We start from the raw sequence: 23,793 nt of genomic DNA, 5'->3' as shown, positions 1-23,793 counted from the left end.
GAAAAAGTTGTTCAACCTTTGGTATAGGTATTCCATAAACATACTTTGTGGCACCTATATATGTATAAATAAGCCCTGAATTGATGCATTTTATCTTTTTTGAAGCTGCTACAAATTTTAGCACAGGTATTCCATAAGCACACTTTTAAGCAAAGGTAAAAACGTTTCAATTCTGAGTGATCTAAGTCTCTGGATACTATATGCAAATTACTACTGGTATGTTTATTTCAAGATCAGTGGGCGTGTCTATGTGAGGCACTTGATGCCCATTGCATTAATTCTATTGTACATTAGTGTGGCTGGCAAAAACCATGGTAATACACTAATGTGCAGTAGATTAGTGTAGCAGGCATTAAGCATCACAAAAAAGCATTCATCTGTGCTAATGCACAGTATCTCTAGTCCAATGGGTGTTAAACATCACATAAAAAGTGTTCATCTGTGGTAATGTGCAATAGAGCCAATTATGGCACATTAAGTTAGTACCTGTTATTAGAGGTACTAAACTTAGTGTGCCGTAATTATGGTGCATTAATGAACATGTAGTTTGCTCTTAACTTCCCTGTGCTCAGGGAGAGTAGGGTTTGAAATTAAGGACAGGGGGAAGGGGCTGAAGAGGGAAGAGGGTCTGGGGGCAGAGGGCAAGAAGGCTACCCAATCCCCCAGATTTATTTTCTCTGCTGTAGCAGTGGGAGGGGGACACATTCAAGGCAAATCTCCACTAATTAGATTCTATAACTGGAAAATGATAACAAATTTATACATTTTTCATATATAGAATCTTATTATTTGGGGGGCGTCTTATATTCAGGGTTGTCTTATATTTGAGTAAATGTGGTATTAATACATCTATCCAGTGAGCTTGAGTCCAGTTAGTAGCATAGCTTGGGTAGAACTAGCTGGAAATATTTCTGTCAAGATCTGGTCATTTTCAAGTATAGGCTTGATGATCTTTCATATGGGGTTAAATGTGAGAAGGTAGGTGACAAGCAGGGGGCTGCAGTCAGTTGGAGTTTTCTTCTTGTATGGTAACACATTGCTGTGAATATTTGGGTGACTTTCTCAAAGATACAGTCTACTTCTCTGTTGGAGTATCCTTGCTGGGTAAAGGTAGTTTTCAGTTTGGCGAAGTGGCTATCACGAGTATTCTCCTCAGAGCAGATGTGGTGGTACCTGAGGACCTGACTGTAATTACAGCTTTTTTGATGTGTTTTTGATGATCACTGTTTGGATGTAAGTGTGGTGGTCCATAATTTTTTTGTATATGATGGTTCATAGGGTGCCATCTTGGATATAGATCATGGTATTGAGAAAGTTATGTTAGCATAGAAATATTCCAGAGAGAATTTGATTGAAGGGTGGTAGTTGTTGAATCTGTGGTAGAAGTCAATAAGCAAGTCCAGGTGTTCAGTTCAGATGAAGAAAATATCATATATGTAATGCAGGTTTGGTGGCACACTTTAAAAAAAAATTCTTCTCCAGATAGCTCATGAAGAGGTTGGCATATTGGGGAGCCATTGTTATGCCCACTGCTGTGCCCAGGGTTTGGTGAAAGTGTTCACTGCACAAAGGCAGCCTGGAGTTTTGCATAGGCCTTGTTCTATTTGCTATTTAGCTCTGCTGTGTCTGCTTTCTTCTCAGAGTCCTGAAGAAGGCAGCCTGGTGCCTAAAAGCTTGTCTATGTCCCTCCCAACTATATGTTTTTTTTTCAGTAAAAGATATCATCTACAGAAAACCTTGCCTTTCACACTTTCCTCACTTGTCACGGCTACAGCACCCCCTCAACTCCAAGAGACTTCAGAACAGTTTGTTACTAGGTAAAAAAGGAAAGGAGGTTAGCACTCACCTTCAGATCATCCAGGTTAGAAGGCAGAGGGCCTGGTTTCATAGAAGACACACAGCTCTGTCCTGAAAAAGTAGTTTTCACTGAAGAAAGAGGGGTATTGTTCACAGGAGTTGATGAAGAGTTTGAGCTTTTGACCATTTGTTCACTTGAATGCCTGAAATGACAGTGGATATGTTTATTGTAAGAATGCCCAGTTTTGGTAACAACACTCAGTGCCATATTTACTGCTAGCAACTTGGATAGCCAGAGGAGAGCCCCTCCAGAGCGACACCATGGCTTAGTGGCTACATTGGAGATCTCTTATTGCTTAAAGGTATGTCTGAAGGGCTAACAGGCACCAGGAGGTTATGCACTCCATTGAGAAGGGGATTGTAAAGAACATTGGAGACCCAAGAAAAGGACATGGAAGAGCTCCAGCAAAGATCTCAGCAGGAGCCCACAGAACTTTACCCCATTTTTGCCTGTACAGTTGAGCTGGAGAGGTTGTATTGAGGATGTTTAGCATTCAACATTATTATTATTATTTTTAATTTTGTATCCAAGTCCAAATTAGTCAAAACTAATTCCAAATCCAAGAGCGCAGAACCGTAAGTGGCCCTACTACTGGCAAACATCCTCCACCTGCACCTGGGGCTTCGGATGCTTCCAAAACCTTTGGTGGGCATCCTACGTGCAGGCCCAAGCCTGGAAGCTTGGGGTTCGGATGCCCCCGAGTTTTGCTTGCCCTCAGCCATAAGGCCCTCAGGGCAAGCAAGGGAGGAGACTCCCATTTCCAGAAACTGGGCTTAAAGCTGCTGCACCTTGGTGGGTACTGAACCATGCCAGAAGAGCAGTTCTCCTGCAAAGAGGTTCAGGAAAACTGCCTTTTTGAACACAAATACATGGTATTTCCCCTGCCAGGTTAAGAAGCCACTACGCTTGATCTGAGCCTTCAAGTTAATTTCATGGATTGACAGAAATGAGGGATGACTGGCCAATAGGAACACGAATAAGGTTGTGACGGGGCTACGGAGCAGAGAGCTGGTACAAACAGGCGCACAGGTATAAACATGGAGACTGCATGGAAAACTTAGGTGGTCAGAGAAGCAACTCTGGGACCCTCAGAATAATGGGCAGAGGCTGCTGACTCACTTAAGCTGAGCTTGGTGGATTCCTTGATAGCTGAAGTGCTGCTGCTGCTGCTGCTGGCTGAGGATTTGCAGCTGCAGAAAGAGCTGCTGCTGCTGGAGGAGTCTGGCATAGGCTGAGTCCATGGGAGGAGGAGATTTCTCAGCTTTCTGGTCAGGTGGGATGTACTGGTGATACTTCAGCTTCTTCACTTTTGGCTTGGTATCCTTGGGCTTTTTGTGGCGGTTCTTGCTATCACCAGAGGACTTTGACTGTGGGTTGTAGAGAGAGAAGGACAGGGATCAGCTGAGAAATTAACCCCTGAGCTAGAGGCTGGTGAAGATGAAGTCATTCTTATCTGTAATTTTTAGTCAGGTAAACAAGAGGTGTCCCCTCACAGGCACTGATCAGGGGATAAAAATGTGATCCTAATGATGGGGGCCTATTGGTTCATTCCTCCAGGTTGTTGCCAGACCAAACCCTGAACCTGCATATGTGATGCACTTAATTCCAGTCATGCTAGAGTTACAGAGAGAGTCCAAGGGGAGTCCTCTGCCCAACAGTCTCTTTTGTTTTGCATCTGTAATCCTAATGTGTAACACCTACCCTTTTAGCCAGTAGACAATGTGGTAAAGTCTGATGATCAGAATCTAGGGAGCTGCACATATTGGGACTGCTCTGGACTTGGAGATGTTGCTGTTTTGATTTTAATGCCTCAAATAGAAAATCCCCATGTGTAGTTGCCTAGATAATTAATATCAGTATAAAATGAGGGGACCCTCAGCTACCAAAGCTAAGATATGTCCCCTAGGTTTGAACAGACAGGCTTTATACAAGCCCCAAAGGTCCACCCAGTTGGGTCTCCTTCGGACCAAAATGGATGCAAGCCCTATCCTCAGCCCAACCTACAGATACTCAACTCTCAGACCTGTCAGTGAGAGTTTGTTGATTGCGGCTACTGGGTCAGTGCACAGGAGAAATCCAGCTACGAAGCCAGTAGTGGGGTAGATTAGCTCATTTCCTGTCTTGAAGAGATTAACTCTAGATGGGACAATTAAACCCAATACAGGACAGGAAAAAGTAGCTCCTCAAATGAAGAGGTTGGGAGTCCTGGTGAACAAACGAGAGAGGAGGCTGCTGGAAGGGGAAGGTTCATTGAGAGTGAAGCACCGAGAAGCAAGCTAGGAGCCAGTAACCACTCTGAACAGTGAATATCATGGTCCTTGCTATGCCCAGTGCTGCTAAGCAAGTAGACAGCCATGTGGTGTGCCAGGATAAGGTTTTGCATATTCCTTCAGCACAACCCCAGGCAGCACTGCTCTAGAGCAGATTTCTGTTGCACTTTGCAGGCCCAAATGGAAGTTTCCAACCGCATAACTGAGAGTTTTTACATTTATGCATAGTTTGTGGTTCTATTCTATGTCCAATGTAGGCACATAAGCATCCACCAAGGTACTTAGCATGCAAAGAAGATTGCACACTAGCTCAGTGCTCTAACTGCAAGGCTACAGATTAGATGTCATGCAGTCTCCCTCCAGTCCTCCTTTTGAATCTGGACCTCTATGCTGCCAACAGGGAGATACATGGGTTCATGTAGAAAAGGACAAGCCAGAGTATTTGAGGTTCAGTGAGATAGCTTAGAAAGAATCAGACCTTGATTTATAGTCTGAACAACTTGTTTTGAGTGGGGTAGACATGTCCTTTCTCTCTTCTGTCCATTTCTATATGACTATTAAATGCAATGTGCAATGGTTCTGCTTCAAAAGAAGCACAGGAGTGGTGCCTGGATGCCTAGCCTGTTGTATGGTGATTAGAGCACAGTACCAACACTGGAGAGACATGGATTCAAATTCTCTTGCACAAAAAGGCCTAAAAAACATAGGAGGTCTAAAACATAGGAGGGCCTCTCTCATTCCAAGCCAACATTTCAGTAATTATGTGTCCATGCTGCACAGAAAGCAGGATTTCAAACTGTGTACAGGTTTAAAAAATGATGGTGGGGGGTCTGGAAAACTACCATGTTGGTAGGAAAAGTAGAACAGGGTTCTGCTCCAAAAAGGTTCTACCTTTTTTCTGAGGAGGCCTATGCAACTGGAGAGTAGTCTGCAGGGCCTCCTCAGAAAAAAATGATCATTATCATCACCCCAGTTGTAAAGATCAATGACTACTACAGCTCTGGGAATGCAGGAGAACTCCATACTCCATAAAAGCAAGAGCATCATGAATCTCACGCAAGGCTACACAGCACTTTCAGCCTGCAAGGTGCCATCTTTGAAATCCTCTGCATTATCCTGTCATTAGAATCCCTTCTACTTTGTTAGTTAAGTCTCTGTTTAGCTTGTTTTCGTCCAGGCTCAGAAATAGTTTATATAACTAATCCAGACCCACTCAGAACCTTCACCCCAAATTCCCTGCCAGCAAGGGCACGCGATGTTTTACTCTGGGTTACGTGGAATTTTTTATCAGAGTATTCAGTGCATTCGAAGTCAGGTTGCAGAGAGGTTTCAATTCAATTGCATTGGAAGGCTCCATTCCTAATGCTTGAAAAGCTGCAGAGTGTAGTGAGGCTGGATCAATAGCTTCTTCACTTAGAGCACTGAATTGAGCTAATAGGTATGAGTGAGTGAGGTAAGACAAGGATTTTGGTTGCTTTACAGAGAGCTGTTTTTTGGCACTTTACTTCACTGGACAAACAGCTGGGAGAAGAAATAAGTCAACAATATGAGCCTCAAATTCCCCTTGCACGTATGAGAGGACAAATAGACTCCACCCCTGGGAGGACCATGAATGACAACAAAGCAGAGTATTTGGGTCATTATCTGCCATGGTGACCTGGGAGAAGAATTTTAACCAGGGAGGTGAAGTAAATATTAACAAGGTCCTTGTCCTCCAGTAGATAGCAGCACATCCTAACAGCTATGTCTGTCTTTACACAGCTCTGGGTGGGCTTTATTTTTGTGGGTTAAACATTATTTGAATATAAAATAAGAAAATGTAGATGAACTTTAACCAGCAAAACTCCACTCCTCATGTTATCTTTCTTAGGACTTTCTTGGTAAGGTGATGAGGAGGGTACATTACCTTTACTGCTGTGGGCACTGGAAGTTGGTTATGCACCTGCTTTGGGCTTTCACACTGGGTACTTTGCACTGAAGTCAAATCAGTCACATTGTTTTCAGAGCCATGGGTATGAACCTGTAACTAAGAGTCAATTACCATTAGTAGGTAGCATGTAACCCCCAAGGAACATAGAAAGCATAAGGAAATCCATACTTTGCAATCCCATCATGGACCACAGCACCCCTAACTGTGCATGACTCTGCCACCTTCCATGGATGAATAACATAGCATTTCTATGGGAAGCAGAGATTGCTCTCCTTGAACATGCTTTGGTTGCCTGCCTCAGGCTCCTAAGCCCACAAGAACAGCAGGAGGCTGACTGGACTTCAGCAACAGCTCCTCAAGCCCGGGAGTGTAAGGAGTAGGTATGGTGAAGCAGAGACCTTGATCCTGCGCTGAGACCACTGTTACTCTGATAGTAAATTCTCTTACTTTGTACCAAGGTCAGGCCTAGCACCACGTCTGGCAGCAGAGCTTCTCATTTGAGCACTCCGTGCTGACTGCACTGTCTCCTCAGGCATGACCATGGCGCACTGGGGCCTGAGAAACCTCTAGCCCATGTCTAACTCTGTTCTCACCCCCAGGCAGCCTCAGCTTGCACATGTGCTAGCCTGTGCCAGGGCTTGTTTTTCCAACATACAAATGAGAATAAGGTTAACAGGGCTGAGTAGCTAACATGCTGCGCTGCGAGCAGCAAGCCAATGCCACAGGAACTGAGGGACTCTGCTCCTGCAGACCCTTTGCTGACACTTAAGCAGAGCACAGCCAAAGCCCATTTGGCAAAAACTTCTCTACCCAGTAGAAAATGCCAGAAAAATGGAACAAAATCTTGTTCCCATCAAAGACCCTGATCTATGCCTGGGTCAGGAGGGCAGCCTGCTCTGGCAGTTTGCATGGGACATATATGCAGATATTTTTAGAGTCTTATTCAGAACAAAGTGATTTCTAAGTTCAAGGCACAGCAAATCTTCCCATCTGTAGGTTCAAATGTCCCTGCCTCGGTTTATACAACTGAGACTGAAAGCATTTTATCAGTCCAGTACAATTAGACAAACCAAATAGACAATCATTTGGCTACTTGCCATAAGTACTTGGAAAATTGAAGCCCCCAGTGCCAAGTACATTGTGTAACAAAGGCATGGAAGTATAGAGGGTCATATAAGCCAAGAATCTGTCACTTCCAGGTTAACTATTGCTTGCGATCTTTCACAGGACACCCCTTTGCTCTCTGTGACCACTGGAGGCTGATCACCCTGTTGTGATAGCCTGTGCATTTAGGACCAGATTCAGATACAGAAGTAGCTGCATCCATAGCTTTTCATGTCTTGAACAGGGTTGAAAAGAATCACATGTAGGTGCCTAAGCCCTCTTATGCGCATAGCAGATGAAACAGAATCTGGCCCCTGGAATGGGTCTTGCTCAAGGCTATCATACTAACCACTGTTTCACCAGCAGTTTTGAAGGGAAAGCACGTTTGTTTTTGCAAGAATCTGAGCCTAGGCCCCCAGCTGTCTCGGTCCCTGCCAGGACACAGTTCCTGGGGTGTCAGGTAAGGGCGTGGAACTGACATCCCCTCTGCTGTGGAGTTGCCGTGTGTCTACTGAAGTTGTCAGGTTCCTTTATCAGGTGCTCAGCACCTGCTGGAAGACAGCAATGCTCTGAATCTCCTGGAATAGCTTGCCTTCACCTACTCTCACATTGTTTATTGCATTCAAAGGTATTCATTTACTGAACAAAGGCAGCAAAAATTAACTCACTGAGGACTGGTGAAAGAGACTGCTTCTCTGAAAACCAGGTACCAATAACAAAAGATGCACTAGGATCCAGGGGCTATAACTCCGGAGGCAGCTGCTGGCAGCTGACTCCTAAATTTACAGAGATGCTATTTTAATTAAAAAAGAGCCTTGCGCTGGAGCTGAGTTTTTAATCTGCTATATGCCTGCTTCCATCCATTCACTAGGCCCCTCATTTTTCTTGGTGTCTGGAAGGACTCTCCTTGTCCTCTCTCTTATTTCTTCTCCTTCCTACAGTTTCCAAGAAGAAAAGCTGATAGCTTCAAGCTCTCAAAGCTACCATCAAAGTGAGTGTGTTTACATCTGCAATTAATGTGCCTGAATTTTCTGAGCAGAAAATTCAGGCTCATTAAAGCACTCTTGGGCACACATCTACATGTGCACCTGGATCAGGGGCAAACTGCACCCAACAAGAGCCACACAAACCAGGCCAGGACGACTGCTGCCCTGCTCTGCCCCCCTGCCATGGGACCTCCAGGTTCTGCCAGGTGCCAGCTTGGGGAGGTGGGGGAAGCTATCCTGGTGCCGTGACTGCACGTGTGTGTGTGTGTGTGTGTGTGCATGGAGTATAGACAGCTAGCATTTGTATCTACTAGGTGCTGGAGAGAGGCTACAGCAGCCACACAGTAATCCCAAAACAACTTTTCTGGGTGCTCAGCTTTGCCTGACCAAGAGAATAAATGCCCCTGCTTCCTGGCACAATGTATCCATGGAGTCAGAGTGCTTGGGATACGGGGTTCATCACATGCTCAAATGTTCTCATTTGGCACAGAGAATAGGTTTCTACAAGTTGGCTCATAATATATGAGCTCAGGCCCGCCACTGCGTACTTTCTTTGTTTACCTGAGTTGTTCCTGATGTGGCAGAGGAAATTGGCTCTGAGCTTTTAGTGCCTGCTGCTGACTCTGTGGAGCCTTGGGATTCTTCACCTCTGGCCTGCTCGGGGGACAAGTCATCATTGCTACTATCCTCTTCAAAGGCAAAGGCATCAGATGATTTAGAGAAGCTCACCTGGGTTCCTTAATTAATAAAACAACAGCAAAGTGTCAATGATGCATATGCAGAGAGTGTTAGCAGTTGCATGAAGCACATAGGTCTCCCAAACTATCTCACTTGCTGTCCCAAACACCTTCACAAAAAAGAACATCTGTGACTGTCATGGGGTACAGTAGGTACAGCCAGGTAGCAAGAGTTGATGGCCAATGCAGGGGAGGATGGTTAATGCAATGGATAATTGCATCTCAGGTCAAGACCATGTTTTGGATAATCTTGAGCTGTACGTATATTGCATAGCATCTTGCATAGGGACATTCCCTGGAATGGCTTTGCCGAGTTCCGCCATTTGGATACAGAACCTGGTTTTTACATGCAATTGCCTCATGAGGGTGCCCAAAGCCAACCCCTAGAAGCTCATGCCAGATTGAGGTACATACATGCCTGTTTCATGGGCTGATTTAAAGGTCTAGGAACAGATCTGGGCATTGCTTCAAACTGCTTAGAACTACAGCTGAAAGCTGATCTGAGAGGAGAGTCTGGAAGGGAGGAAGTATAGGTGGGCTATGCAGACACCACAACTGCAGAAATGAAAGCTTCTGCAGTGGGAATAGTGGGTCTATATTGTGGGCCAGGCTGAAATGAGGATCAGAGGGCACTGTTGAGAGTGGTGAAACCTGTGCCACTGGAATCTACTTGTGCTTACAGTCTGTGTCAGTGGTTCTCAAGTGAGGGACTGTGACACCCTCCCGGGGTGCTGCCGTGCAGGTAGCACCACAGCTAGGAGGAACAGCCTACATCCTTCCTGCAGCCCGTTTTAGTCTGACCCCTACACTCATCCCAGAAACAGGCAGGTGGGACTGTCTCACACCCCTCCCGTGTTTCCAAGAGGAGCATACAGGGTCAGACTGGGAAGGGCTGTGGCAAGAGTGTATGCTCCAGCCGCAGATCATTAACACTGCTTGTCCAGAGGGATCAGGCTGAGCTGGAGCAGCCCTTTGTACCTCCTGGCTGGAGAAGCTGAGTACAGGGACATCCAGGACAGGTAAGATGATCCTCCTCCCCACGAGTCATACCGCTGCCCCCCAGATTTACAGGAGACATTTGTCCAGGGCATGAAACATATTAGTTATGCCTCTACTCCTGCTAGCTTTAGGCAGAAACATATGGCAGCACCCTGACTGCGAATCACTGAGATAAGCTGAGGCAATACAAAAGTGGTTCACAACTGGGAGTATGTTGAAATTGAAAAAAAGGTGTGAAGGGTGCTTTGACTCTGAAAAGGCTGAGGACCACTAGCATGTACCCTAGAAGGGCATTGACACATTTGAGTCATTGCCCTTCAAACTGATTTTATTTCCAATTTCTGTTTCTCTGCTTCTCATTCATATATCCAGAGCTGGCTGCAGGGATCAGAATCTGGAAAATCAGGAGCTTTTCAAACAAGCTATTCCAAACCTCCAGAGATGATAAGATGGAGACTACTGTCTTCCAATGGTCCAGATGGGGGAGTGATGGAGGCAGCTTGCTAGTGTATGGCTCCCTCTCCTGGCCTAACACAACTGCGATGACAGCACTCTGAAGCATTTGTATTGGCTGTTAAGTGCAATGGTGTGCTTCAAGGGCTCTAGCTAAGGCAGAGAAAGGGGAAAATGGGGGTTTTCAGGGGCTGGGACAGGCAATGTAGGAGTTACTCTCCCACTTCAAGACACAGTGTAAATTAAAGGCCCATCATGGTAAGACAGTCAGTGCCCGATCCTGTTTCCCCTATTAGGCATCTACATGCACTTAAATGCAAAAATGCAATTCTATTCCACCCTGTTTGAGTTCCTGAAAAAAACATTAAAGCTTCTATTTTTGTAATACACTGTCCTCTTAGCCTTAACACCAGGTCAAAAAAAGCAGCAAGAATGAGGAGGAGGAGAATCCACCTACCCAAGTTTTGCATTGTTTTTCAGGGATTTGAGCTGGGTGGAAGAGAGTTGCACTTAGGTGCTTAAGTTCACTTACACACTTAATATGTGGAATATAACGTAGCCCTGAGACTGTGAGGTATTTAGGACCATAGACAATCTGAGCATGCATCTGATGAAGTGTGCTTCAATTTGTGGAAGCTTGTGCTCTCTCTATATGTTTGTGTACACACACACACACACTTTGTTTAGTCTATAAGGTACAAATCTACCCTGCCCTCCATGTAGTTATGTGCCTGGAAAGGGAAAGAAGTCCTTAAACATGCAGGATGTTTTTTTCATGGCCACCTTTCCAATACCACTCTGATCTGGGATTGAACCCTGATATGTCTGTACTATTGACTCTGTCTTCCTAGAAGCAGTGTGGCCTTCTCTCTGGTGCCAGGGTGCTTACATCAACAGAATAAGTTGTGTTCAATTATGTATGGTGGCAGAGTTTTCCTACATGCAAGCAGCCTAAACAGCATTTGGAGTCTTGCCAGCAGCAGATGGACACTTCCAGTACAGCAGCTGGGACACAAGACAGTCATTTATGAAAACTAGCCATTGACTTCCCAAAGGAGACTTGGAAGGAGCTCTTGGCACAGACAAGAAGATTCGGGGGAAAGGGCCTTATGGGAATCTTTGGATGTCATATAATGTCTCTAAATATAAACAAGTTTGTTGTTCATCACCAAAGAGCAGTGGTTCTCTTAGAGGGATTGCTGGCCTGTGGGCAATGAGATTGATGGGTCTCACCATTATTTGCACTGGACACATGTCAAGATCACAGTCTTGAAGGCACTCGGGGCACTGCTTGTAGCCTCAGCTTATAGCCTCAGCAGAGGAATCTACCTTTGAGGTGGTTCTCTCAGGACCGAGGCGTGACCAAGGGGAGTCTGCCACTATTTATTTGGCTCCTTGTTGTGGATAAACAAAGACCTGGTGTCTCTAGGCTGGTCAGCCCCAACCCACTCTTCGCCAGCTCAAAGTGCAAAGAGTGGGAAGAAATACTTCAACTGCGTGTCCTGAATCCATGCCCCTGACTGCACATTACAACTCTTTGGGACTCCCAGAAAACTCCTCAGGACAGTGTCCCACAGTCAAAAGGCAAGAGCTCTTGACCCCCTGGTTTCTACTGATAAGTAAAGCGCTGAAAAAGGAAAGCTATCAGGGGAGTCCTTGGGAAGGCTGCAAGCAGGAAGGTGGATAATGGAAGGAATATTGCTGTCGCACTTGTGATCTGCTTAGTCTCACTTCAAGTGTGTATCATGCAGTTTCTCTCTCTGATAACAAGGTGACAAATGGGGAAGTAGGAAGGGCTAGGGAAGAGCTTACACCTGTCTCTGCTCCAAGCACAGCAATGTGCAGCTTCTCACTGACACACTCCTTCATTCTCTGACCTGTACATCGTATCTCACTAGATAAAGCTTAGTGTCTTCTCTCCTGCAGTGTGTTATACTAGAATATGTGAGAAAACACATGAAGACCCCACTGTGCATATGGGGCAACTTGCTAAGCCACTGCCCCAGCCATCTCTCACTAGACTCCTACAGCACTTACAGAGCTTGTGCTCATCTGCCATAATCATTGTGTCAGGAAGAGAGTCAACTGATGCTACCAGCTAACTCACCCTACAGTCATAGAATCATAGACATTTAGGGTTGGAAGGGACCTCAGGAGGTCATCTAGTGCAACCCCCTGCTCAAAGAAGGACTATCCTCAACTAGAACATCCCAGCTAAAGCTTTGTCTCAAAGGAAAGAGATTCCACAACCTCTCTGGGTAGTCTGCTCCAGTGTTTAACTACCCTCCTAATGAGAAAGTTTTTCCTAATACCTAACTTAAACTTCCTGTGTTTCAACTTGAGATCATTGCTCCTTGATCTGTCATCACTGACAGCAGTGAGCTCCATCGTCTTTGAGACCACCCTTCAGGTAGTTGAAGCCTGCCATTAAATCCCCTCAGTCTTCTCTTCCCTAGACTAAATAAACCCAATTCCCTCAGCCTCTCCTCATAACTCATGTGCCCCAGCCCTCTCACCATTTTCATTGCCCTCTGCTGGGCTCTCTCCAATTTGTCCACATCCTTTCTGTAGTGGGGATTGCAATACTGGACACAGTATTGCAGATGTGGCCTGACCAGTGCTGAATAGAGGGGAAGAAACTTTCAGCCTAGAAGCCCATAATGTAACCCATCTTGCATACAGGAGGATATAAAGTTAGTTGCCTGTCTCTTTGCTCCACAGCAACCCATCCTGCCAGTTCTAGATCCCTTTTGCAGAGCTTCTTTTGTCCCTACCAGTGAAGGAGTGTGTGTCTCTTTCTAAGTTTGTCTGCCTGTGGGCCAGAGGCTGTCTTAAATTGTATAATCTCCAAAGAAAGACAGGGTGCTGCCCAACTTTGTGAAAGGGGCATTTTTAGTTGCTATCAGGGTCAAACATACTCCCCTTTGTCCTTCTAAGGCTTCCAAGTATCCACACACACCTGGTAGTTGGGCCGCCTCCCTTGGCAATGACTCACCTATCACAACCTCCCCCCCCCATAACAATTGATGTATCTGGGAAGCTGCTGCAGTCAAGTGTACTCAGCAACTGAAAGCAAGTCTCATGCAGCGCACAACATTTGTCCTAGGCTAGTCAGTCCTACCCATGCCAGGACACTGGAACTTTTCTGATGTTTCCTCTTATTTTTGCAGTAATGCAAGGGGTCTAGGAAGGTTTTGAAGGAAGGGGCCAGATGTTACTTCAAAATGTACCTGCAGAGAAAATGTCTGTAGTCTGCATGCCTCAAAAGGTATACACCCTGTAATGTTGCCTCTGGTGCAGGAGGATGACTTTATAGAGCAGGTGTTAAGGGGTGACAATTGTGATCCTTATGAAATGTGCTCTGTCTCGAGACCTGTGTGACAGACCAAGACACAGAGCAAATTATCTGACTTCAATACACCTGCTGTCTTGAACTTTGAGGGAACCCTGTTGAATCCTTGTGCACTACCACCCAGGAGACCATCTAATGCACAGAACAGCTGGGCTGGATTTTAAAAGGCATTGATCAAAACAGAAATGTGCTAAAGCTGTGCATCTGAGGGATGTCAGTCATAGGCACAGTACAGGCTACAGCATGGCTGGAATGTGCAGCATCTTTCAATTGATATCAAAAGTCTGTGTTGAGTCAGGGGGGAAGGGAATGCCAGCCTTATCTTTCCTGCTTTCACCCCTATCTGGGTCTATCCATGTTGTTTCATGATCCTGTCTCTGCTGTAATCTCAAGCAGAATGGTGTTTGTTTGAGGCTGTTTTTAATGCACTGGGCATTGTCTTTTCAAATGTAGTGGACAGAGTGATGACAAGGACCTGGTAAAAAAGGCTGTTATATCACCCCACAACTATGCAAAGCGCACATGGCCTCCTGTTGCTGGGACATTAAGGCTTTTAGACTGGCTCTGGTGCTTAGCATTCGCTCTCTTGGAGGTGATTAGACAAACATATCAACTGTACTTTCTAGTGTATAAACATTTGAAATTCCAGGGTTAAAGTGAGATGGTTTAAAGCCCTGTCATCTTTCTGGAATTGCAAAAACAAAAGAATTAAAGTTTCAAAGTAACAATGCTCATCTCTGCTCTGTGTTGTACCCCTCCCCCCGCCTTTCTCTGTCTGCCAGAGCCAAGGAGAGTCACTGACTTGGCAAACACACCGTAGTGCTCCTTTGATATGAGGCATTTAAATGGCAAAACTGATGCATGGGGCATTGTGGCCATGCAATTTCACATTCAAATTAAAAAGAAAATAGCAAAATTAATTTGATGAGGTATCCTCAATTCTGCCCTTTTGTCTTCACTATCCAACAGAAGGGATGATGGTTGCTGAGCCCTCAAGAGAGTTTCATACTTTGAACAGGGCTGGAGCTTGCAACTTACCCTCCCTTCAAGGGGATTCCTTGAAACTTGTGGTGGGAGCTCTGCTGCTTGGCAGCAGAAGCTGCCCAGATCAGATGATGAATCTATATATTTCTTTGACACTTAAGCCACAAATTCTCGTAGACTAGTGCCTTCCCACTGAGTCCTGATGACCAGTTCCAAGTCTCATGGAAGAGCAGGGACAACAGGTACCTTCCAGCACGTGGAGCTCTCTTGCTATGTCAGGGAGTTCCTCACTGCTGGGAGAGCCTGGCAATAACTACAGCCCACAGTCTTTAGTGTTGTGACCATGGAGGATGGATTTCTCATATGATAAGGTATAAATCCCCAGGGAAAAGCTGTGATAAACTAGAATCAAGACTGAGAGATTATACTACTATTTGAAAGAGAGAGACATAAACATTACTGGGTGTTGTCATTATCTCAAAACCAAAAATTATGAAACCTGGAAATTTGGAATAAAGGATCTTAGGAAAATAGGGCTGGACCTCAGGAAGTCATCTAGTCTAGCTCCCTGGTCAAGGCAGAAACATCCTTGACTAAACCATGCCAGCCAAGTATCTGTCTAACCTGCTCTTGAAAATATCCAGGGATGGAGATTACGTAACTTCTTTAGGCAGCCTGTGCCAATGCTTGACCACCTTCACACTCAGAAAGTTCTTCCTAATCTCCAGCCTAAATTTCCTCTGTTGAAGTCTGAGGCCATTGTTCCTGGTCCCAGCTAGAGAGAAAGTTTACACTCAAAAAGAATTCAAGCATGTGGAAGTGTGGAAATGCACAGGTAAGATACCTAACACAACTTTAATTCTGACCCATACTGATACCATGCAATAACCATACAGTCATGATTTAGGAATTATGGTTTCTGTTGTCAAGACCAGCTTTAGCTGCTGGGGGCCTCATGTAAAATCAGTGTAGAATAAGCACATGAGAAAAATTATATGTAAGGGAAGAAGGGGAAATTATGCAAGCAATAGCAAAATATGTAATCATTCTAAAGTTACGTCTGGGCTCTGTATGGGGGTGCATGTGGCACATGCTTTAAGCGGGCATTATTTGTTGTCCCCCATTAAACTTAATTTAATAGGTCACATTATATTTTTCTGCACCTGTCCCTCAGATAGGGCCCTCAGTGTCTGACGGGTGTCACAAAAGAATGGTATTTTAAATGGAGGAAACATTTGTATTAAGACTGTATAAAGCTCTTGTTTTATTAAACCCTATTTTATTCAAATGACTAACAAACACTTTGGCTCCCTTTTTTAAAAATTCAGACGTACCTGCCGAGTATATTGGGAGCTGAAAATGACCTTAGAATTCCTTGTGCAGAAAATGTAAGGAAAGAAAAGCTTCTAGGCCTCCTTGCTGCTTAAAAAAATAGTCAAAAAGAGCACGAAGCTTTCCTTTGTTGGTCCACTGCATCTCTTTTAAACTGTATTGGTCACAGGTAGGGGAGGCAGAAGACAGTTTAAGAGGCAAGAACTGAGACAAGCCTGACAACTACCACTTTTGCACAATATTTTCCCCCAGATTCTCTGCCATTCATGCTGCCTCCACTGGAAAGGGCCTTCTCTGGCTATGCTCTTTAGTCTTGGGGGGACACTCCTGGAAGCATGTGTGCATAAGTATGCACTTTCACATCTACTGTGCAGTCCAGGATGCCTTGTATAAATGTTCTTAAGACAGATTGTTTTCCAGTTGAGCGAAGGCCCCAGCCCTCATCAAGAACTCTTCCACACTACAATTCAGATGCCAAACTTCAGATCTTTTGGACAGAGCTCTGTTTAAAAAAATGTCTTTAGAACTTTTTATTAAGTGGAAATGTGTTCTTTTCATAAATGACTGAAGAGTCTTTGATTATATCCTTCTTAAAATATTCCCCTTCAGGCAGAGGCCAAGCCTGGAACATTTCAGCTTCAAAGGTGAATGCTCTGTAAAGTTACAGGCTTGTGAAGTACAGGAATGACATTGGAACCTGCCCTCTAGTAACTTCTGGGAAACTGAGCCTTCAGTGAACACTCTGTGTACTTTCTATAGTACTGTGTGCCAAACAAAGAGATGAAACAAGTAATGGGGAGACAAGAAAGCAAGCCCTGTGCATGAAAGCAAGGGAAATCTGCCACCTTTGTTTTGATAGAAGAGGCTTTTCTGGCTGGCTTTTCATGGGTGTGGCATACCTTGCGTTATTGGGTTCAAATGTGAAATGGAAGCCAAAGGCTTTCCTGCCTCACCATTTCCTGTGTAGGTCTGAAGACAGTGTTTCAAAGACCTGGGGGCGCAGAGTCTTTGCACTGGCTACTGTCTGCCATGGGTCAAGCCTTTGCAGGCACAGTGGGTTGCAATCACCAACCACAATCGTTGGTTGGAGAGTGCCCACCAAGTCCATGCCCTTTATGCTATGCAGCATCTGATAGACATCCTCATGCCTAGGACCCAGGCTGCAGACATGCTGTATAGAGCAGCAAGGGTGGTCTGCCTAAGTCCCCACCTGGCCTGGCACCCACAGTGATGTGTCACTGGGGGAGGGCCCCTCAGGCCTGCAGCAGCCTATCTTGCTGAGCTCCCCAGCTGCAGCCTCCACCAGCAGCTCAGGAGCCTGGACCAGCACCTGCCCCAACAGCTCTGCAGCCTCAGCTCCAGCCATGAGGCACAGCTGGCCATGTTACCACTGGCCATCACCAGCACCACCTCCTCCCCGGGGGCCTTGCCCAGGTACCTGCATACCATGCCCCACTGTCCCAGGACACCACGTGGAGCTGCATGCCATCATTGCTAGCTGGGTCTGACCTGAGCCACCAGCCATGCCAGCCCTGTGGCAAGCCTCACACTGAGGGAGGGGTCTTCCCTACCCTGGTACCTACCCCCATCCCTGGCCAGTGCAGCCAGACCAGGCAGGAGACAGTGTAAAACTTTACTGAGCAGCCCATGCCCCACAGCTAGGTGGGCACAGGCCTCTTACATGCCAAGAAATGCATTGATGCTGGTGGTGATGTCTTCCTTGGCTGCAGGGGGCAGGGATGTGTAATGCAGCCGCAGGTAGCCCTCCAGGCAGTGGTGGAGGTTGTGGGACAGCCCAGACTTGCCCCCTGTGTCATCAAAGCTTAGGGTCCTGTGCCAGGTCGCAGGTTTGCCCAGGGCACCATGGCCATTAGCAACAGCAGGGCATAGTGGGTCGGGCACCCCTTGGTCCATGCAAACAGCTCCTTGTGCGGCCCCTGGGACACAAGCAGCAGGGGCATGCTCAGGGCACAGCAGCAGTGTGGGGTGGGGTGGGGACTGGCCCTGGGGCACCTTCCCAGAGAAGACCTTTCAGGGAGGGCAGGGGTGTGGGCAGCTCCTTGTCCCAGTTGTCCAGGAGCCCCATGCCCCCTGAGCCTGGGTGCCGGGCTGGGTGGCAGCACAGCAGAATGGTTGGCCTGCAAGGTGGGGTGGGATGCTGCAAGGGGGTCTGGAGCCACAAAAGTTCCTTGCCTATCTGGCCCTGGCCTCCATGTGGGGGTGTGTGGCACTCATGAAGTTGGTGTTGCTACCAGTGCTTCTGTACACCACACTGGTCTTCCCTCTACCCAACTGTGTCACCCGCAGGATCCAGAGAGCCATGTGCATCTTCTTTTGGGGATCCAGAATGGAGAAGGTGGCAAGGAAGGCCATGTACAAAGAGAAACCAGGCCAGGGGCAGGGGGATGCCAGACATCCATCTGTTCCTGTGGGCATGGTACACAAGCCAGATCTGCAAGCTGGCGATGGGGCCAGAGTCCAAAACAGCCTGTCTTGTCAAGTATTTTACAGGTCATCTCCTGAGACCATGCGGGGTATACACTCCAGCCAGAGGGAGACCATGCACCATGGAATACCCCTGGTTCTACAGGGTGCTGAAGGATTTTTGCAGAGAGTATCAGCTACAAAAGGACAGCCCAGAAACCATGTCCAATCACAGGAAGATACAGAAGGCAGTCAGAAACAGATACAGGCTATTGACCATGAACCTGCTCCCTGACAATGACTGCTAGGCTGTCTGAGACTGGATCTTCCACAAAGACCTAAGAAAAGATCAGAGAGAAAAGACTTGAACTGGCTCATAGCTCACAGCATACTCCCAGTGAAGACATGGAGGCACAGAGCAAGATGATAGTCTAGACCCAGCTGTCCCAGGGAAAGCTGCCAGGGTGTGATCGAGACCATCGACCACCACTTTTGTCTCTGCCCCTGTGCCAAGGGAGTGTGGAAAAAGGTAAGCTGGCTCCTGGAGGAAGTGACAGGAGTCAAGCTGATGACAAGAGAGGCGGCGCTGTATGGACACCTGATGAAACATCAGGGACCCCACACAACCCTCTTTGACCTGTTTGTGTCCTGTCCTGCATCAGGAGTGCCCTGTGGCAATGCAGGAACCTCCTGATGTATGGCCACATTTAGTTCTAGTAAATGGATGGTGTTAAAATGTTTCTGAGTGGACTCTGGAAGTCCTACTACCAGAAAACAGTGGGAGAAGATGGAGAGGATGCAGCCAACTCCACTCGGAAAAAGGACACATGGCACACGCTGTTCAAAGCACCCCCAGGAAAGGAAGTAGACAGAGAGAATGAGGGGGACAATGACACAACTGGACCTGAAGACAGCGAGGAGGACAACAACAGGCAGTGGAAGTGACAGTGACAGCAGCAGCAACAAGGACTGAGAAGGGAAACCCCAAATTGGGGCTGGGTCTAAAAGACTGTGTTTTGGGTTAGGGAAGGGCAGAGGGTGGGTGTGTGAGGGTGCAGGGGAGTGGGTGCATTTATTGTAATGGGTGCGTGGGTTTATTAAGGTGCTTTGGAAAAGGAAAGGTGCAATGGAAGTATATGAGAGAGGATGTGTGTGTGTGTGTGTGTGTATATATATATATATATATATATGTGTATGTGTGTATGCATATATACACATACATACCAAAAAAAATAGATATATTTTATATAAAAAAAACTGGCAGGTGGAGGACATGGCCTGTGAGGATGTGTGGGACTGGGTGGACCAGGAGTTCCAGGCACAGTTCCTGGCCCTGGAGTAAGAGTGGGTGGAGGAGCTGCAGGAGCAGACCACAATCCTGGCCAGGGCAGTACAGGACATGGATGATGACCTCTGGGTTCTGGACACTGTCCTGGCCCTGGAGGTCACCTTTGTGCTGCCTGCTGCCCAGCCCCTGAACCTAGCCTCACCTGCCCCCTGGCAGCTGCCTACCACCCAGCAGCAGGCCCCACCATGGGCCTGGGAAGAGGTCCTGTGCTGCCTTCAGCAGCTAGGAGCTCCTGGCCCAGCCCCTGCCACCAAGCCCCCATGCCTGGGCCTGGGCCTGCTGTTCACCCTGGCCCCAGGCAGGTGCAGAGACAGAGCTGCCTGCAGCATGGCAAGGACCACAGTGCTGGCCCTGCTGGCCCTGGACACCAGCTGCTGGAGGAGGAGCCACCCATGCTGCCGGACTCACCATAGTGTATGCACCCATTCGAGAACAGACAGAGGCCGGGGTGCTGGCCACCTGCCTCTGGGTTCTGCCTTCTAGGTGCCCCCACACCATGGTACCCCATGCTGGGACAGTGCACAAAGCACAGTGTAGGTAGTTTGCACAGGGAAGAAGGTGTTTTATTGTTGGTGGGTGGGGTGGTGGAGGGGCTCTGTTTGGTGGAGGGAGGGGGACTATGCTAGGGAGGGAGAGGTGATGGGGGTCTGTTTGATGTGAGGATTAAAAACCTGTTCTTCTGAGATGTGTCTGCAGTGAGCAGGTACTGGGGGTGAGTGGGGGAGTCAGGGGGTCCGTGGTTGGTGGTCCAGATAGGCTAGAGTGGTGAGTGCAGGAGATGGTCAGCCAGTGTCCCTTGCATCCAGTGCTCTGGCCCCTGCTGGTGGGTGTGCAGCTCCCTTGGGGCCTTAGTAGGGGGTGGCCACTGCTGTTGCTGCCACTGCAGGTGGTGTTACTCTGCCAGGCGCCCTCTGCCCACTGTGCTTCCTCTGCGCAGGTCTCAGGGAAAAGCTCTTTCTGGGCCTTGCAGTAGTTATGCAGCATGCAGGCTGGAATGATGACCTGGGGGAGGCTATCTTCAGTGAAATCAAGGTGGGCAGTGAGGGTGTGCCAGTGGCCCTAGAGGTGGTCGAAGGTGCACTCCACCATGGTGTGGGTCCAGCCACACACCTCCAGGATGGCATCCCTGGTGGTGGCCTTGCCCATGGCAAAGAGATAGATTTAATAGACATTAGGGGCTGGGAGGGACCTTACAAGATCATGGAGTCCAGGTCCCTTGCCATAGGCAGGAAGTCTGCTGGGGTCAAATGATCCCAGCAAGATAAACATCCAAACACCTTTTGAATGAGTCCAGAGTAGGTGCCTGCACCACCTCTGGGGGGAGTCTGTTTCAGACCCGAGACACTTGGACTGTAAAGGAGTTTTTCCTTATATCCAGTCTAAACTGGCTTTCCAGAAGTTTGTGGCCATTAGAACTTGTTATCCCTTGGGGAGCCCTGGTGGAGAACTGTTCTCCCAGATCTTAGTGCACCCCCCTTATATACTAAAAGACTGCCACTAAGTCCCCCCTGAGCCTTCTTGTCTCCAGACTGAAGAACCCCATGTCCCTCAGCCTCTCCCCATAAGTCTTGATTTCTTGGCCTTTGATGATGTGGGTGGCTCTCCTTCGGACTCTCTCAAGCTTATCCACCTCTCTTCTGAAGTGGAGGGCCCAAAACTGGAGGCAGTACTCCAGCTGTGGCCTCACTAATGCCAAGTAAAGTGGGAGGATGACGTCCCTGGTTTTGCTTGAGATGCATCGGGGATGCATGCCAGAGTTAGGTTTGCTTTGCCGGCTACAGCATTGCATTGGTGACTCATGCATCTTGTGGTCAATCAAGACCCCCAAGTCTCTTTCAGTTATGGTGCTAACAAATGTAGCACTGCTGAGCCTATAAATATGATGGTGGTTCTCCCTCCCAAGGTGGGGAACCCTGTACTTTTCTGCGTTAAATGCCATCAGGTTTTGGTCTGCTCACCTTGTGAGCCTGTCCAGGTCAGCCTGTATCCCCAGCCTATCCTCCAGTGTGACCGCCTTCCCCCATAGTTTAGTGTCATTTGCAAACTTTGCCAGTCCTCATGTGATGCCTGAATCCAGATTATTTATCACCCCAGCAATCTTCAAAAAGCGTCTTGACACCCATCTTGCTGGGGTCATCTGATCCCAGTGGTCTTTCCTGCCCAAGTGCAGGAGGGCTGGACCCAATGATCTGTAAGGTCCCTTCCAGCTCCTAACATCTATGAAGAAGTTGAAGAGTATTAGCCCAAGCCCTGAGCCCTGAGGGATAGCACTGGTCACCTTGCACCAAGTTGATTTGCTCCCATCTATTAATACTCTTTTGGTTTGACCCTGGAGCCAGTTCCCCAGCCATCGGACTATGAGATGGTCGAGGCCACAGTTCTCCAGCTTAGCCATGAGGACATCATGGAAGACCAAGTCAAAGGTCTTCTTCAAATCCAGACATATGACATCAACCTCATCTCCCTTGTCGAGGCAATGTGTCACCTGGTCATAAAAGGAGATGAGGTTAGTCAGGCAGGACCATCTAGCAACAAAGCCATGTTGGCTAGCACTCAGAAAATTTCCTTCTGTTAGCCTGCTGCGAATGGAACTCTGGATAATTTTCTCCAGGACCTTTCCAGGGATGGATGTCAGACTGATTTGTCTGTAATTCCTCAGGTCTTCTCTCCTTCCTTTTTTGAAGATTGGGACCACATTGGCTCTTTTTCAGTCCTCTGGTACCTCTCCTGAGTGCCACAAGATTTCAAATATGTTCTCCATAGGGGGCACTATGATGTCTGCCAGCTCCTTCAAGACTCTTGGGTGCATTCTGTCTGGGCCTGCAGGCTTGTGGATGTCGAGCCTCTCAAGGTGTTCCCTTACTTGCTCTACATCTATTGTGGGTCCATTTCCTACCCCCTGGATGTTTTGCATCCTATCTGACAGGGTGACCCATTGGGATGGGTGGAAGACCTATGCAAAGTAATCATTTAGGAGATTGGTCTTTTCCTGAGTGTCAGATATCAGCTACCCCATTTGATTTTTGTAGGGGTTCAATGTTTTGTTTTTCTTTTGACTTTCCACATACCTGAATACGGACTTTTTGTTGTACTTGATTCCCGGGCTAGCCTGAGTTCAGTTTCTTCCTTGGTTTTTCAGGTCTGCTCTCGATAGGTGAAAGCTAGTGCTGTGTAGTTCTCCTTGGTAATGACTCCCGTTTTCCATCTGGTGTAGACTTCTTTTTTTAGTTTCAGGAGGTCCAAAATTTCTCTATTTAGCAAAGAGGGTTTCCCAGCCCACTGACTGCATATCCTGCAGGACAGAATGGACTTTTCTTGCACTTAGAAGATTGCACTCTTAAGGAACAACCATTCCTCATGGACCCCCCCTTTCTAAGACCCCATGGTCTCTTAGTGCCTGGCTGACCAGTCTCTTGAGTTTCTGAAAGTCAGGCTTCCCAAAGTTGATGATTTCTGTTTTGCTGAGACATTTGTCCACCCTGCATTGGACAGAGAAAGTGATCAGTTCGTGGTCACTGTCACTGAGCTTCTCCTTGATCCTCAGGTTGCTCACCAGATCATCCCCTTTCGCCAGAACCCAATCCAGCAGTGCTTCTCCCCTAGTCAGCCCGTAGAACTCTTGTGTTAGGTAGAGGACAACAATGCAAGTGAGGAAGCTATGCAACCAGTCAGATTTGGCCATGTGTTTTTCCCACAAGATGTCGGGGAGATTGAAGTCCCCCATGACAATGAAGCTTCAGGAGCGTGCAGCCTCAGCCAGTTCCCTATTGAATTCTCAATCCAGCTCTTCATCTTGGTTGGGAGGTCTGTAATAGACTCCTACAGTTATATCCCCTTTCCCATGCTCCCCCTGTATTTTAACCCAGAGGGTCTCAAGATGCCCTCCTGGGTTGTTACTCAGTTTGAAGGGAAGTGTACTGCTCTTTCATATAGAGAGCTACAGCCCCACCCCTCTTCCTAACACTTCTCTCCTGTACAAGGTATAGCCTTTGTACGTGAAGTCCCACCAGGTCTCT

At 47.2% G+C, this 23,793-nt stretch overlaps 1 protein-coding gene across 10 annotated transcripts in view; it reads right to left on the bottom strand.

Annotated features, from left to right (window-relative positions):
• Positions 1-23,793, bottom strand: part of MYOCD (myocardin) — a 95,610-nt gene that overhangs the window by 21,951 nt on the left and 49,866 nt on the right. For 8 of the 10 annotated variants that reach the window (XM_019536514.1, XM_019536515.1, XM_019536517.1 and 5 more), the window contains 4 exons: positions 8,710-8,885; positions 6,035-6,154; positions 2,978-3,225; positions 1,847-2,000 (listed from right to left, as the gene is read on the bottom strand). In XM_019536514.1, coding sequence (XP_019392059.1) covers positions 1,847-2,000; positions 2,978-3,225; positions 6,035-6,154; positions 8,710-8,885 — 698 coding nt within the window. The remainder of the gene's footprint in view (positions 1-1,846; positions 2,001-2,977; positions 3,226-6,034; positions 6,155-8,709; positions 8,886-23,793) is intronic. The other 2 variants (XM_019536516.1, XM_019536519.1) reach the window with 1 other exon arrangement.

Source organism: Crocodylus porosus, unplaced genomic scaffold (genome assembly GCF_001723895.1).
Source record: "Crocodylus porosus isolate Cpor-Errol unplaced genomic scaffold, CroPor_comp1, whole genome shotgun sequence".
In the NCBI taxonomy this organism is placed as follows: Eukaryota; Metazoa; Chordata; order Crocodylia; family Crocodylidae; genus Crocodylus; species Crocodylus porosus.
The sequence above is the reverse complement of the archived record's forward strand: the minus strand, read 5'-3'. Positions and strand labels throughout refer to the sequence as shown.